Source organism: Octopus sinensis, linkage group LG8, assembly GCF_006345805.1.
Source record: "Octopus sinensis linkage group LG8, ASM634580v1, whole genome shotgun sequence".
In the NCBI taxonomy this organism is placed as follows: domain Eukaryota; kingdom Metazoa; phylum Mollusca; class Cephalopoda; order Octopoda; family Octopodidae; genus Octopus; species Octopus sinensis.
In genome coordinates, this window is record NC_043004.1 from 58874871 (window position 1) to 58891125 (window position 16255).

At 36.3% G+C, this 16255-nt stretch overlaps 2 protein-coding genes across 2 annotated transcripts in view; one reads left to right on the top strand and one right to left on the bottom strand.

The window, feature by feature from the left end:
• Positions 1 to 520: 520 nt before the first annotated feature.
• LOC115215211 (60S ribosomal protein L35) lies at positions 521 to 9412 on the bottom strand. Its single transcript, XM_029784420.2, has 4 exons — positions 9327 to 9412; positions 6045 to 6119; positions 3656 to 3717; positions 521 to 790 (listed from the first exon to the last, which is right to left on the bottom strand). The coding sequence occupies exons 1-4, from the start codon at positions 9327 to 9329 to the stop codon at positions 559 to 561; spliced, it is 372 nt and encodes a 123-aa protein (XP_029640280.1). The 5' UTR covers positions 9330 to 9412; the 3' UTR covers positions 521 to 558.
• Positions 9413 to 9784: 372 nt separating this feature from the next.
• Positions 9785 to 16255, top strand: part of LOC115215184 (actin-related protein 2/3 complex subunit 5-C) — a 28881-nt gene continuing 22410 nt past the window's right edge. The window contains exon 1 of the mRNA XM_029784371.2: positions 9785 to 10055. Coding sequence (XP_029640231.1) covers positions 9916 to 10055 — 140 coding nt within the window. The 5' untranslated portion in view covers positions 9785 to 9915. The remainder of the gene's footprint in view (positions 10056 to 16255) is intronic.

Consider the following 16255-nt stretch of genomic DNA (forward strand, 5'->3'; position numbering starts at 1 on the left):
AAAACATTTTAACACAGAGCCGGTTTAGTAAGAAGAGGGTTAAACCAATCAAAATTTAATACAGGCGTTGAACTGGCAGCCATTTGAATACCAAAGAGAGATGTTTGGTGGTATTAGTTGTGTGCTCAGTGTAACTTTGCTTTTCATCCTTTGATGAAAAAGTACCAACCAGAATGGTTTGATGTGAGGAATCATTGTGAGTGTCAAGACAGCCTATTTAATGGTATCCATTCCAACCTTTTCAGTTCTGAGATAAAAAATCTACCATGGCCACTTCAATGTTAGGCTTCAATTTGCCATCTGATTTGATGACAATGACACCTTGCAGTTCAGGTGCCTTCAGCCGAGTCCACTGTTGCAAGCAGTTGAACCAAGTCTCCAGTTTCTTTTGCCAGACTCACAAACTTTAAGGGTCACACACACACACACATAGACACAATACTTTCCTCTCTGATCAAAACTAAAATTATTATAATTATATAAACCCAAACAGCTACACAAATAAAAACGGACACTGTACTTCTTATTTAAACATTTATTTGTGGCTATGAAACAAACTTATGCTTTAACAGCAAACTTTCTGATTTTCCACAACATACGCTTCTTAGCCTGCCTGTGTGTCATCAAAGATTTCTCTTTCTTTGTCAACTCCCGCCGCATGGCACGAGTCTTTTTGGGACGCAGATCTTTAGGCTTAAATTTCTTGTTACGGTAAAATTTACGCAAATTCTCTTTCTGGGTCTGGTTGATGACTGTCAATACTCGGGCAATAGATTTACGAACAACACGGCTATAAGAAAACAAAAAGAACATTTTAAAGTGACTCAACCAAATCAAATAATGACAGCCATTAATTCATTTATAACAAAACCATGATACTAATTCCCTTGTCATCAAAAAACTTGCTGTGTTTTGATATGATGCAACCCATCCAAGAAAAATTCACATTGACAAAATATCAAGGGATATTTTGTGATCTTACCCTTTAAAACTTAATTTCATTCATCACTTCACGTCCGCTTTCCATGCTAGCATGGGTTCTTTTACATATTTTATTACTAAGGAAATTTACACTGACATATAAAAAGTTGGAACATTTGCTGGAAAGTAGCTTTCGGTTACAATAACCAGTATGAGGAACATTGTTTTGTTTCAAAAGAAACTGAGAATAAACTCCACAATGATTTTTATTTTCTATTCACTATATTATTTTGCCATTGTAAATTAATGAAATCACGAGCCATTACAGTATATCATACTATTGCCCCCATTTTGCACTGCTAACCAATTAAAGTCTCTCTCCTGTGCCACTTCCCATTGAGAGCCTTCTCCCATTCACCTCCCTGAACATTTTCTAGCGTTACTTATCTAACCCCACCCCTATCATACCCTTGCAACTATTATCCACTATTCCTAACCTTTCCATCTCCACATCATCGTCTTGAACACACTACCCTGAGGGGACACTTCTTATTACAACCATCTCTATTTCTTCAGGTATAACCTACACATAATAATATAGTTTAGTACTGAATTTTCTTCACAACAATAAACCTTTTCCTGTCTTAGACTTTTCAGCAATCCACATAAAAACACCCCCTTTTCAGTCAAGAAACAAGAGAAAAACTTTTGGGCAAATTTCTTTGACTAAATCATTGGGTTGACTAATGTTTTCCAAGTGAAACTGGCAGATAGAAACTACACAGATGCTTGTTGTGTAGGTGTTCATGGCCTAACTTTTAGCAGGAGTTTGAGCAAAACTGTGGCATTATATTTACATTGCCAATAAATATGTTCCGTAGCTAAGGAGACAGGTATGGTTTAGAAACAGGAAGAGCATCCAGCCGTAGAACATTGTCTCAGTAAATTTTACTCTATCCCATGCTAGTTTAAGAAAAAATAAATATAAAAAACGATGCAGATATGTGTACTTCCGAGGTAAGTAAAAATGAAATTTATGCCAATAAATGGAGCAATAGAGGCCAAACTGATACTTTGTACTAAATTTAAAAGCTGATAGTAGGATCAATAAAGAAATACTTTTTAAATATACTTAATGAAAAATTATATCACAATCCAACAGTATGGTTATGAAACCGGTCAAAATCGAAATTGAACTTTAACTGGTGGCATGTAAAAAGCACCATCCAACCGTGGCCGTTTGCCAGACCTGTCTGGCACCTGTGCAGGTGGCACATAAAAAGCACCCACTACACTCATGGAATGGTTGGCGTTAGGAAGGGCATCCAGCCGTAGAAACATTGCCAGATCAGACTGGGCCTGGTGCAGCCTTCTGGCTTCCCAGACCCCAGTTGCACCGTCCAACCCATGCCAGCATGGAAAGCGGACGCTAAACGATGATGATGATGATGAATCATACAATTTTAATGAGAATAAACCTAGCATAAGATGTATATTTAACCATGAACATATATTCCAGGTAAAGTATTTCACAACTAATTCCACGACTGACCATCATGGGTATATTGTGAAATAAATTCAACAGACACAACCAAAACCTATGAAGAGGGGTAATAAAATCTAGACTGATGCTAATCCTGACAACCACCAGTAAGCAACTTCGTCTCATAACCAGTCAAAGCTGCATGGCCGCTGCAGCAGCAATATTTTCACTCAGATCATTCTAGAAATTAGACTGCATCACATGTTTTCTAGGTGGGTTGTCATTGTGTCTATGGACGGAAATTGGAGACAGTTGTAATTATACATCTCATGTAGGTTATCTTTGTCACTAAACCATTTCCTTTTAGCGCCGCCCCGCCTGGCCTCCGTGCCGGTGGCACGTAAAAAGCACCCACTACACTCATGGAGTGGTTGGCGTTAGGAAGGGCATCCAGCCGTAGAAACACTGCCAGATCAGATTGGGCCTGATGCAGCCTTCTGGCTTCCCAGACCCCAGTTGCACCGTCCAACCCATGCTAGCATGGAAAGCGGACGCTAAACGATGATGATGATGTATTTGATTTGAGAAAAAGGAATTTGGTTCTCTTAATTATGAAGCACAAATGAAAAGCAGAAGCAAGACAATAAACTTTTGTTTATTCGTTTTAATTCCAAATTTGTCATCTATTGAATGTGATAAAACTGCAATAATTGAGTTACACAAGTTGAAGGGAGATGTTAATTAAAGACTGTTCACCCCATTCTCTCTGATAAAGACTAATTCATTTGAAAAAGGAAACAGCTTAATCTGGTGCTAAGTTTCTGTATCTTTAAAAATTCTTAGGTACATCTATATCAAATAACTAAAACATTTCAACAATTCCCAGACGCCCACCGTTATCTGAAAAAAACTTACTGCATAAAATCTCACAATATTTTCTCTATGTACTGGAAAGCATAGATTAATTACAAATTTAAAGTCAAAACAACAAAATATTGGTCTCAAATTTTTGGTACAAGATCAGCAAGTAAGTTGATTACATTGACCGCAGTGCTTAACCGGTATTTATTTTATTAACTGAAAGAATAAAAGGCAAAGTCAACCTCAGCAGAATTCGAACTCAGAACATACAGATAGGCGAAATGCCACTAAGCATTTTGCATGGCATGCTAACAATTCTGCCAGTCTCTCACTGTCTTAGGAAAGAAAAGAAAAAAGAATTATAGTACCAACAAATTCTAGCATACTTACATCTTGGATAACTTTGAAGCTTGTCCACCGGTCACTTTGGCAACTCTGAGGTGAGCAAGTTCCTGTAAAATTACAGTGCAATTTCAACATCAGTCACACACTGAGGCATGTAAAACAAAACTATAAAGAGATGATATAACTTATCAGCAAGAAATAGACTTAAAATCTTAGCCTGAACCCTTTTGTTACGATACTTCTGTTGAAATGCACTGCCTTTGTTACAATTTGGAAAATAATGCAGAATCTACTAAAATATCTTTGTCATTATTAAGCCAGTGTTTGGAGCCAAAATTAATTTTATGCTTGATGAAAGGTTATAATTTAGAACAATTTAGCATTCAGATTTACTCTGAAATGCAACATTTATTTATTCATACTGTTTTGAATTAATCATGTATTTATTATTTTGTAGCTTTGAAGTTCCAATGATGTGATTATTTATTTTTACAATGATGCTGATCATCATCGTTTAACGCCCGCTTTCCATGCTAGCATGGGTTGGACGATTTGACTGAGGAATGGCGAACCAGGATCCAATCTGATCTGGCAATTTTTCTACAGCTGGATGCCCTTCCTAACACCAACCACTCCGAGAGTGTAGTGGGTGCTTTTGCGTGCCACTGGCATAAGAGCCAGTCTGGCAATACTGGCAACGGCCATGCTGAAGTGGTGTTTTTTACGTGCCACCTGCACTGGCAATGACCACGTTCGAATGGTACTTTTTACGTGCCACTGGCACGGAAGCCAGTCAGCTGCTCTAGCAGCAATCACGCTTGGATGGTGCTCTTAGCGCTCCACTGGCACAGGTGCCAGTCATCGAATTTGCGAATTTGATTTGATAAGTGTGAGAAGTTGTACACGAGCAGTCTGAATATACAACATGCAGAATATTTGAGCCAGACATGGCCAGTTTAAATATTAAAGGGTTAAAACATGAAGTTTGTATCATAGAACTAGTGGCAGGCTCAAGAAGTTTTGTGTCAAAAGGAGTTAGAGTACTTTTATACCTTACAATCACATATAACAATGAAAAACAAAAACCGATAGGTAAGATTTAAATGCAACCAGTTTTTTTTACATTTTAAAGCTATCATCATTATTCAAATGCCTGCTCTCTATGCCAGCATGGCTCAGGCTGTCATAGGTCGAGTCAAGTTTTTTTTCTTTTCTTTTCAGGTTACTGCCAACTCAGATGAGCCAAAGGACCAAATCTCACTCTAGAACATACTGCAAGTAAATCAACCATTGTGCAGAAATTCAGAATAGTTTATCTTTCAGATAATTGTCAAATGTAATGCTTATCTATTGACTGTTTTGAAAAGAATTGGGAAGCCCATAAGTTACTTATTTACATTAGGAAATCACCCAGAACACATCTGGTTGAGCCATGAGGCATTTATGAGCAGAGTTTTACATTTACGGCACAAGTGATGACACTCTTTAAACTATCACAACCTCAAATACTGACAGCACTGTTAGATGACAGTAAATGAGATATTTCTAGCATGTTAGGGGATAAAATTTGCTTGCTTCCCAAGCACGGCTTTGGGATGTCTTCATGCACATTGCCTTTCCTTCCTTCTCGAGTCACACCAACACATAAGGATTGGTTTCCACCTGGGCTGTTGCAAGATTGTTTGCCAGCTGAGTGGACTGAAGCAATGTGAAATGAAGTGTTTTGCTCAAGAACACAGTACGTCACCTGGTCCAGGGATTGAAACCATAATCTTATGATCAGGAGTCTGACACCCTAATCACTAAGCCATGCAACTCCACAGTGGGCAAGTGAGTGCTACTATAGTCTTGGAGATATTACCATCATTGTGCGATTCATGCGAGCAAGTGTTATACAAGCAACATCATTACTTCCAATATTCCACAGGAACATGTCTGGCCATGAGGAGATATCATCCTAGTAGGAAAAAGGTGTTTGAGACAGGATGGGCATCTAGCTAGAGAAAATCTGCCCCCAACAACCCTCTCGGAGCCAAGCAAGCATAGAAAAGTGAACAAAAACAATGTTATACATATAACTTAGTATGCATGTGTAAAACTGCCATACTATAAACGACAGCCTGAGCGTAATAATGATAAAAAAAAGCCCAACTTGTTAACTTTCCTTGTATGATGGCCTCGTGTGTTGCCAATTTGAAAGAGTACTTGTCAGTATGAGGGAACTGCAGAAAGCCTTTGGCTTGACATAATGGGAGCTAAAACTGCATGGTTTTCACAACAGGATTTAGCAGAAATAAAATCTTATTCAAAGGTTTAATAGCATAAAGTCAAATAAAACTAATTTCCTGCAGCCCTCATGAATCCAGATAACTATTTTATATTAGGCACTCCACTGTCTCTGCAAATTTCCAAAAGCTACCAAATATATACTTACATTTTTAAGTTCCTTGACTTGTGTCAACAACTCCTCCTTCCTCTTGCCTCGGAGATCTTTAGCTTTAACTTTAGTCTGCAAGAATTGAACAAGTGACAACAATTATACTACAAGTAAATAATTATGTTCAATCACATTGAAGATTCAAAAACCATACCAATCAATCTGCTTCCAATTAGTTAAGAAATTCCAGCAATATTGAAGTTTCATCTCAGATCACGGAGAGAAAGAACAGCGCAAGTAAAAATTTATCAACCTACATGCATTCCCTCTGATTTTGTGTACACAGTTGTTAAAACTAACAAATTCATTTGCCCAAACATATATAGTTCAAATTTACAGAAAACTAAAGACGAAAACAGGTCAAAGAACAATCAGATGTATTAGTATAATGCTCGGGGAGAATGGGAAAGCCTTTGACGTTCTGAACCTACACCCAACAGAGATGATTTAGAGGTTGCAAACCCATTTTTGTATTAGCAGAAGGAGCTTGGAGATCAAATAGCTTCCAAGATGGAAAAAGACAACCCACATCATAGGAAATATTGTACAGTTGAGTATCCTGCAAATACCTGTCCAAAATTAAAGCTTTTGAATACTCTTTCACTTTAGACATAATTTTCTATTGGCATTTGCAGAACACCTGCACAAAACATTCACAATAATGAAACTTGCCTTATCTTCCATTTCAGTAGCAGTTCAATCCAGATACTACCTAGTCTTAACAGCTTTTATTCACAGAGGAGGAATAAACAACTACAAGGACTCCTTAGTCAAATGTTGAACCAATGTTAACAGCAGTACTCAAATGTCTTTGTTTCAGCTCACTCAAGTCATTGCGGATTTTCTGGCTCTATGACTATGGTCCGGCACAAATGTTTTAGGTTTGATCTTCATTCATAGAGATATAACACAAAACTATCTGCACATATAATAGTTTGATGGAGAGCAAGTTGAGGATAACAGTTACCGAAAGGTATTACCAAGATACGTTCGTGGATGCCATGCAAATGACCAAATTGTAATGTGTACAGATAGCTACAGAAAAATGAACTTTCAAAGTTTTAGCAGAAAATACTTAACACTTGATAATTAAAATAAAATTCACTCAGTGACCAACAATCGCCTCTTTTTCAATAACTTCGCTTTATAAACATCAACCTCCACAAATTTCTAAACGTTTTTTTCCCTGCAACATTTAGGAGGAAACAAAACCGAAAACTAATAATCTGAAATTCAAAATAGCAAACATAACTGCAATTCCACACCCGCGAAAACTGTGTCCTTGTAAGATTTCATTAAAAAAATGCGATTGCACCCAAGAAGCTATGAGGAAACAAAGTCGCTGTGGCATCAATCTGTACACATGCTAACTTTTCTGTAGAATACGAGATGAGCACTACCTTCAAATCAAAGGACACATTTATCTGGTATCCATGGATCACATATATCTATATATATGCTATACATTTACTAAATTTTGAGTGATCCTTCAATATTGGTCTACACAGATTGTCGGTATGAGAGGTAGTTTGGGCGAGTGACAGCGTGTACCAATACCGAAGGATTAATTTCAACCACCAGAGTAACATACGACTTCGAAAAGCTTTATATTACAACATAATAAACAAGGGCTAATCCGAAATCAAGGATGAAATGCTTTTGTACTGGCAAAGGTCCAAGGAAACATATATAGATCCCTTCGATACTTGTTTTACTCAACTGGAGGGAACTCCATAGTCACACGATGTATATATACTCTTTTACTTGTTTCAGTCATTTGACTGCGGCCATGCTGGAGCACCGCCTTTAATCGAGCAACTCGACCCCGGGACTTATTCTTTTGTAAGCCCAGTACTTATTCTATCGGTCTCTTTTTGCCGAACCGCCAAGTAACGGGGACATAAACACACCAGCATCGGTTGTCAAGCAATGCTAGGGGGACAAACAGACACACATATATATATACGACAGGCTTCTTTCAGTTTCCATCTACCAAATCCACTCACAAAGCATTGGTTGGCCCGGGGCTATAGCAGAAGACACTTGCGCAAGATGCCACGCAGTGGGACTGAACCCGGAACCATGTGGTTGGTAGGCAAGCAACTTACCACACAGCCACTACATATATAAAAATAACAAGAATTGTTAAAAAGAAAATACGTAATTCCGCCTGGCATTATAAGCAATTTGGCGGATCCTAGTTTAAGCATCCCCCATATAACCCCTCGATAATATGAATTCCTGTGCGTAGAACACAAATGCAATGTACAGGCGTTGACATAACTACGAAGTAATTTCCCCAACCACATGGTTTCGGGTTCCAGACCCGGGCCGACGGAAACTAAGACTGTCGTGTATATAAGAATGCATTTATTTGCAGTCTACCGCCTCCTAAAAGTCGGTGTTGGTTTGTTCATGTCCCAGCAACTTAGCTGTAACAGTTAAAGTGACCAGTAGAGTAAGTACCAGGGTCGTTTTGTTCGACTAAACCCTTCAAGACAGTGCACCCTAATTGCCGCATTCCAATGACTGAAATGAATAAAAAAAAAAATAGAGGGAATTCACACCGCAGCAGTTTTTTTTTTATGAATGTTAATTAAATGTTAACTCGTGGTTATTCTGCAGATAAATCCTTCCCTTTATTATCAGGTGCTCTCAACCGGGGTCCATTACTCTTTACTCTTTTACTTGTTTCAGTCATTTGACTGCGGCCATGCTGGAGCACCACCTTTAGTCGAGCAACACGACCCCGTGTTAATAATTTGTGGACCCCGGGACCATTATTAAAAATTTGTGCAAAATAAACGTCAATTAACCCTTTTTTTTAAAAAATTGCCCGCAACAAAATGGACATAACATACAAATGAATTTAATAAGCAATCAACTCAGAATAAAAAAGGAGTTTGTAAAAAGAAAGATATTATTCCAAGGTTGCAACGTCTTCGAGTAAAAGAAGAAGCAGGTGCACGATATTGAGCTTTAATTAAAGAAATCTAAATATATAATATATGTTAATTTAGGATTTATTCATGAAATAACTATACAAACACGGGAAACGCAAATTTTTTAAAAGATCAAATTATGAGCATGGATAACGTGGTGGATACATGGAATATATTACCGTAAAAATAAGAGTGAAATATTCATGTTTCATAATAAAAAGAACACAGTTAATGACTATAATAATTAAAGAATACCTAGAGCAGATTTAAGTAAATAAACTGCAATATTAGTGTGAAGATTAACAGAGATAATTTATCGGTAAAAAATAAAACTCACCATCTTTGAGAAGGTCTAATCCCTAAAAGGAAGTTACAATATTAGTTACTGTGAACCTTACCTCACTTCCGGTTATATTAAATCAAGTACTTTTTGAAAATTGTGATCAGCAATATCTTTTATTTGATATAAATGTGAATAAAAATTATTAAATTGATAAATAAAATAATTGTAATATATCTGACAGAAAAAAACATTAAATTGAAAATACTTTTGATTTTAATTTTTTGTTTCATTTACCGGAACAATAACGAGAAATGTTTTTTTTTTTTAGATATAATCCTATTTTCATATCACTTTTGCCGTACTAAAGTTGTCATAATTTATCACCAAATGTTTGAACAAATTTAATTCAGTGTAACTTTTAAATATATTTATGTCAGATAAAATCTAAAAGAGACTAAAAATAAGTCTGAATTAAAAGAAAAAAAAATTAATTGAAATACGAAAGTAAATGCAAAGTGCGAGCCATTTCCGGGGCGTGGAGCAGACTTAATAATACAGCGACCGGTTCTCGTCTTTTACTCTCTCAACTAATTTCTTTAGTAAAAATTTCCCCCCTTTTAACATCTACATCACTTTAACGGTCATGTCTAAAAACACAGGTGCCACTTTGTTTCGCAGCTTCAACGTCGATGATTATGACGAAGATAAATACCAAGACGAACAGAACGAAGACCAGAAGGAACAGGGACCGAATTATAGCGAAGTCGTGAATTTCCTCAACGCGTATCCTTTTCGTTTTATCTGATTGACAAGCATGCGTGCGTATATATATATGCGAATGGACATACATACATACAATCATATATATATATATACATACATACAATCATATATATATATACAATCATATATATATATACAATCATATATATATATACAATCATATATATATATATACAATCATATATATATATATACAATCATATATATATATACAATCATATATATATACATACAATCATATATATATATACAATCATATATATACATACAATCATATATATATACATACAATCATATATATATACATACAATCATATATATATACATACAATCATATATATATACATACAATCATATATATATACATACAATCATATATATATACATACAATCATATATATACATACAATCATATATATATACATACATACAATCATATATATACATATACATACATACAATCATATATATATACATACATACATACATACAATCATATATATGTGTGTGACTGAGTGGACACAAACGAAAGGAAAGGGTACTCAATACATTTAGGAGTTACATGTATTATTTGATTTAAAACAGTTTAATTCGGTTCTGTGATACTTCCAAGTTTCGCCAATCCAAAACTGAAAAAAATCAGACTCACGTTAGGGGCTTGCGACGAAACTTGAAACAACAAGGAACCGAATCAAACTGTTTTAAATTATACACACATATATATATCTGTGTGTGTGTGTGTATATATATATATATATTATATATATATATATATATATGTATGTATGACACCAGCAGAGGTTTGTAAAGTGAGGTGTCATGCTGGTGCGCGGAATTGGGTCTGAAGGAAAAAAAGGTGTGGTTGCAACTTTGCATCAATCCTAATAGTTTCAGATAAACATGCAATCAAATATACGCACACACCCTGTCACAGCTTCATCAATGAATACACACACACATACATTTTTGTTTTTGCGATCTGTCTTTTAAAATTTAAGTCCACCCCCACCAACCATATAATGGTTGTATTGTCAGAATGTCGATGTTTCGTAATCAAGACTTTGAGCAGTTTTATTTATGTATTTATTTGCTTTTGTGTGCGACATTACAGGATTTTTTTTTATTATTTTGTGCATATTATTAATTCAGTACCTTACAAAATATAAACAAATTTTGTTGATTCAAAAAGCAATCTTTGGTAAAAACAAAAACAAAAAAAAAAATTTTTCTATTCACAAGGTTCTTATATAATAATTCCATTCACATGTAGAATGATTTATTAGAATATGCTAAACTTTTATATAATGAGGGATTATTTGAGATACTTAAACCAGAATTCTGCATACATACACACACACATGCTTTCTGTCCACTCCTTTTTGTCACATCCTGGACAGTTTGATGAGGAAAAATGACCACTTGAAGTTTGTTGTTGGCTCTGAGTTCCGTTAGTAGGTCTGAGTTTATCCCACTAAATTGATTTTTTTTTTTTTTGCCATATAAAAGTCTATATGTGCTATTATTAAAGAACAGGTTATCTATTCTACAAGGCTGTCTAGTTAACATGTTACAAAGTATTTTTAACTACACTTTATGTTATGCTCTCCACTACATTCCTGGGGGTGACATCATTACAGATAGAGGAGTTACTGGTTCTTCCTTCACACAAGAGCAATGTGTTGTCCTATAAATATATCGTAACATGCGATACACACACTCACACATAATCACACAGCTACACTTTGTATGCTATTGAGGTTATATATGCATTAAAATAAGGTTTTACGATATCAGTCGGAAGACACTACCAGAGACTGACCGTTCAACCACACCTCTTTTCACATCTTAGTGGTTTTTATAAGAGATTCTCAGAACATTTGTCAAACTCCTATTACAATTCTGTCTGCAACTTGGATGCCTTTTTGCGAATCGAATTCCGCCGAGGTCGACTTTGCCTTCCATCCTTTCGAGGTCGATAAATTAAGTACCAGTTACGCACTGGGGTCGATGTAATCGACTTAATCCGTTTGTCTGTCTTTGTTTGTCCCCTCTATGTTTAGCCCCTTGTGGGTAGTAAAAAATATATATATTAAGCATTTTATGTGCGCTGTTTGTCCTCTATTCCGTTTAACTCCCTGGTTATGAAATATTCGTGTGACGGGGGCCTAAACAGTCGTTGGGGTCCGCTGTTTTTGTTAGATTGCAAGTGGTCTCCATTAGGTCCTGTTTGATGAGGTTCTCACTACTTGTCATGATGTCTATGTTATTAGTTCGTTGGTCACTTAATACATTGTCACGTCTTACTCATTTGCGCTTACTCAGACAGTTGACAGCGACATCTAATTTTTCAATCCTTTCTCTTTCTTTCTCCACTGGACACGAGCCGCCCAGTCTCAGTTTCATCCCTTTCTATCCTAAAAATGGGATGGTTAATGTAGTTCCATGTATACTATGACTAAAAAAAATAAATAAAATGAAGAGATGATCGGGCTTGACCTGGGCTAAAACATAAACATATTTAGTTCTTTCTCTTTTTCTCCATCTCTCTCTCTTTGCCATTGCTGTTGTTACTAGTGGTATAGTGTCATTTTTATAAGTAATCTTCAACACAGATTTAACATAAGCAATAGACAAGCGAGTCTTGTGGTTGGTAGGTTCATCCAGGGTTGATTAAAAGTGTCTCTCTATTTAGTCATCTACCGCCCTTTTTGAAAAATAGGTCCAGTGCTATGTTAAAACATCGATTTGATTACTTTTTAGTTTAACGAAGACAGCTTTAGGATAGGCGTTGGTATCAATCATGTCACCCACTTTCTAAACGGTTTTGACGTCGAGTGTTTTATTTAGTTAATCACTTGCTGGGTCTGGAGGAGGAGGCAGTGCCATGGCCTTTCTAGGCCCTCCTATACCAGCGGAGTGATGCCATTCCTTTTCACATTCTCGAACCTTTGTACGTCAACACCTGATCCGTAAGAGGAGGGAATTTCCCGAGGGTCGACATTCTGGGATGGTAGAACTAGGCGTTAGTGATTAAGTGTAGATTTTCGGAGTCAGTGCGTTCTGAAAGCATGGGCACATTGGACAGTTGCTCGGGTACCTCACGGGTCTGGGGGGGGGGTCCAATTCTGATTTGTGTATGCTGTGACTTACTGTCGATAAATAAATACTATTAGGGCCCAAGAGCATTAATTTACCCAGTGTCTGTAAATGCTGCTAAGACTGTCCTACCTTAGGCAAAGAGATTAGATACAACTTGGATGATGAGTAGAGGCGAAATTAAACCCAGCCAACTCCAAGAAAATTGCGGGAACAACCTACGAATGTTGGGGTAAAACTTACTAATTAAGCAATTGTGTAATGAAATTACTTTTATTTGAAGGGGTTGGGGATTCTTGGATCTTTTAATAAGGAGTTCGTTGTTTTTTTTTCTTCATTCTCGAATCTCTGGAGCTGTCTTTCGATTCAACTATCTTTTATTTCTCTCCCATGCTTTTATGCACTATGGTTGCCTATTTTCTTCTGTCTATCACGTTTCTTATTCTTACTCTCCATATATCGTAGCATAGAAAACAAACTTCGCCATGTCTTCTTATTATATAAAGAGTTCAACGCCCCCCTTTTACCATTTCGTTGCTTAATCACGTGTCAGTTTAAAGGTGAGATATTGACAATCTTGAAAATATAATATATAATAAATATTTATATATTGATATTTGTGTGTGTTTATATTTAGTGGCAGCTGTTTGTTATGATCACTAGTTATGTTATCAGACGGTTATTATTATCAAAGTTAGTGGGGTCCCAAGCATGAACAGTATATTGTTAAATCGTCTCCTTATTGTCATTTAAATTGCTCTGTCCCGAAATCACAGTAAGCAGATTTCACTATTATATACATGTATGTATATGTGTAGGTAGGTGTGTGTGTGTATCTATATGTATCTGTATGCACACACACGCGCACGTTCATATGTGCATGAACATGTATATATATATATATATATAATATATATATATACATACATACATACATACATGTTCATGCATACAAACACACACGTCCTTGTCCTTGAACCGCGAGATTCGGTTTCTGTCGTGTGATGTGTGTATATATATATTTTTTTTTTCTCGCATTCTGTCTTCTCTGCCAGTATGCCTGGTGGGTTATTAATTGCTTTCTAACTTCATTTAAATGCAATTATTGTTGTTTAGCTACAGTCGACCCTCATTAAACTGATCCTATGAGAAACGCATACCAACCGTGACCATCCCGTCTTTTTTCCTTTTTCTGTGACCTCGGGCCAATATTATTCAATATGTCCTTTTCTAAGAGTTGAGTATGATTTAAAATTTTTTAGCTGCTGTTTCTAGCAAGTCGAACTATTACGTGGCGGTTCCTCGTTTGTTGCTGCTGGTGTGTTTTTTTTTTATTATTATTTTCCATCGATATCGATTGAATTACGATCAATCACATGGTGGTGGACTCAATTGTCGATTTTAGCGTTCTATCCCTGATTTCGTTTTGTCTTATTTATACTTCATGATAATTAACATATTCAACATATTAATAACGTTCATTTATACATACACACACACACACACACACACACATATATATATATATATATATATATATATATATATATATATACATACAAACAATTAATTGTCCTAAATACCAACCTAGTTTTGTTGTAATGAGCTCCTAATTAAGCTGTGCTCGTTTGTCGTTTATCTACACCTCTCTCTCTCACGCGCGCATACCAACGCGTAATTTAAAAAAAAAATAGCGGAATTCTTAGAGTATCGTGCTAAATGTCAAACGGTAGTTAGATAACACCCTTTATAATCAGTGTTCAAATCCTGCAGATGCTTTTTTGCCTACTTCCAGGATCAATGTTAATTTAATCGAATATATTCCTCCACCTCACGTTACCGTAATAAATCAATCAGGTTTACAACTCTAACTGTTTAACAATTGTTAGGCATTTGATAGTTTGAGCCTTTTAAATATCTACATAACTTAATCCTTTCGATTTTCACAGGTGTTGGGCCTGGTACCCTGTCCTTCTTTCTCGGGCCTTTGATAAGTGACACTCTTCTTCATAAGTATTTTGTATGTGATGGATTCTCTGTTGGTTTTAACAGTGATCATTCAGTTGTCTAATTATCTTTAATTGCTTATTTAGAAAATTAGCATGTAAAGTGTAGAGCAGTGCTTTTCAAACTTTTTGCTGGAGCGGAACCCCAAGGAAACATTCCACTGGCTCGAGGAACCCCTGTGCAATAATTTAATAGTCTTATGCATACACATCTGCACAGGAGAATTAACAATTACTGCCGATTTTAGCAGTCTTGTAACTTCTTGCGGAACCCCTGGACTGTACTGGCGGAACCCTGGTTGAAAACCACTGGTGTAGAGTATTCCATAGACAAGTGTATTATTTTGATAATCATCAAATAAAATCAGTGTGACATGTGACAAGGCTTCCACTCAGTTTCTGTCCATCTACTTTTACTCTTGAGACTGAGATTTTGGGTTAACCTTCAGGTTATGACAAAAGAGACTAGCCCATGGTGCTTTGCAATGGAATGAAACCCTGCATTTGGAAACTGCAAAGCAATCTTCTTAGGCCCTTAACTTTGCCTGTAAATACATATCAAGTCTCATCATCATTATTTAATGTTCCTTTTTCCAGGTTTGCATGAGTTGGATGGTTTGGCATGAGCCAAGTTCCAATGTCTGCTTTGGCATGGTTTCTGCAACTGAATGCCCTTCCTATTGCCAACCACTTTACAAAGTGTACTGGATATTTTTGTTCATGGCACTAGCACTAGTGAGATCACCAAGTATTCACAAGACCCCCTCAACTGAGGTGGGTATAGTATTGAAGGATCTGAAAGTATGACAGAGGGACAGGAATAGGTGTTTTACTGAAGAGGTGAATACTTAGCTTCCTTCAACTAGAAAGAGTGATATATTGAGTGTGTGAACAGGTGAAACTGCTATGTATAAAGTCTATTCTATATAATTTCCACATAAATCTCTGTGACTGTATTCCAGATAGGGTTACTGTTATAGAAACAGAATCATTTTCCGGAGACATAGTGAGATGTTTGTAGTTGGAAAACACTGTTGTTGCTGCAAAATATTGATGGACAGTAAATCTAATTAACCATAAGGGTATTAGAGTACATGT

Bases quoted from the DNA above. Each gene is read 5' to 3' on its own strand.
- LOC115215211 (XM_029784420.2), bottom strand. The intron at 3,718-6,044 runs GTAAGTATATAT...GTAATTTTACAG, and splicing joins AAGTCAAGGAACTTAAAAAT to GAACTTGCTCACCTCAGAGT. The intron at 791-3,655 runs GTAAGTATGCTA...GTTTTCTTATAG, and splicing joins GCTTCAAAGTTATCCAAGAT to CCGTGTTGTTCGTAAATCTA.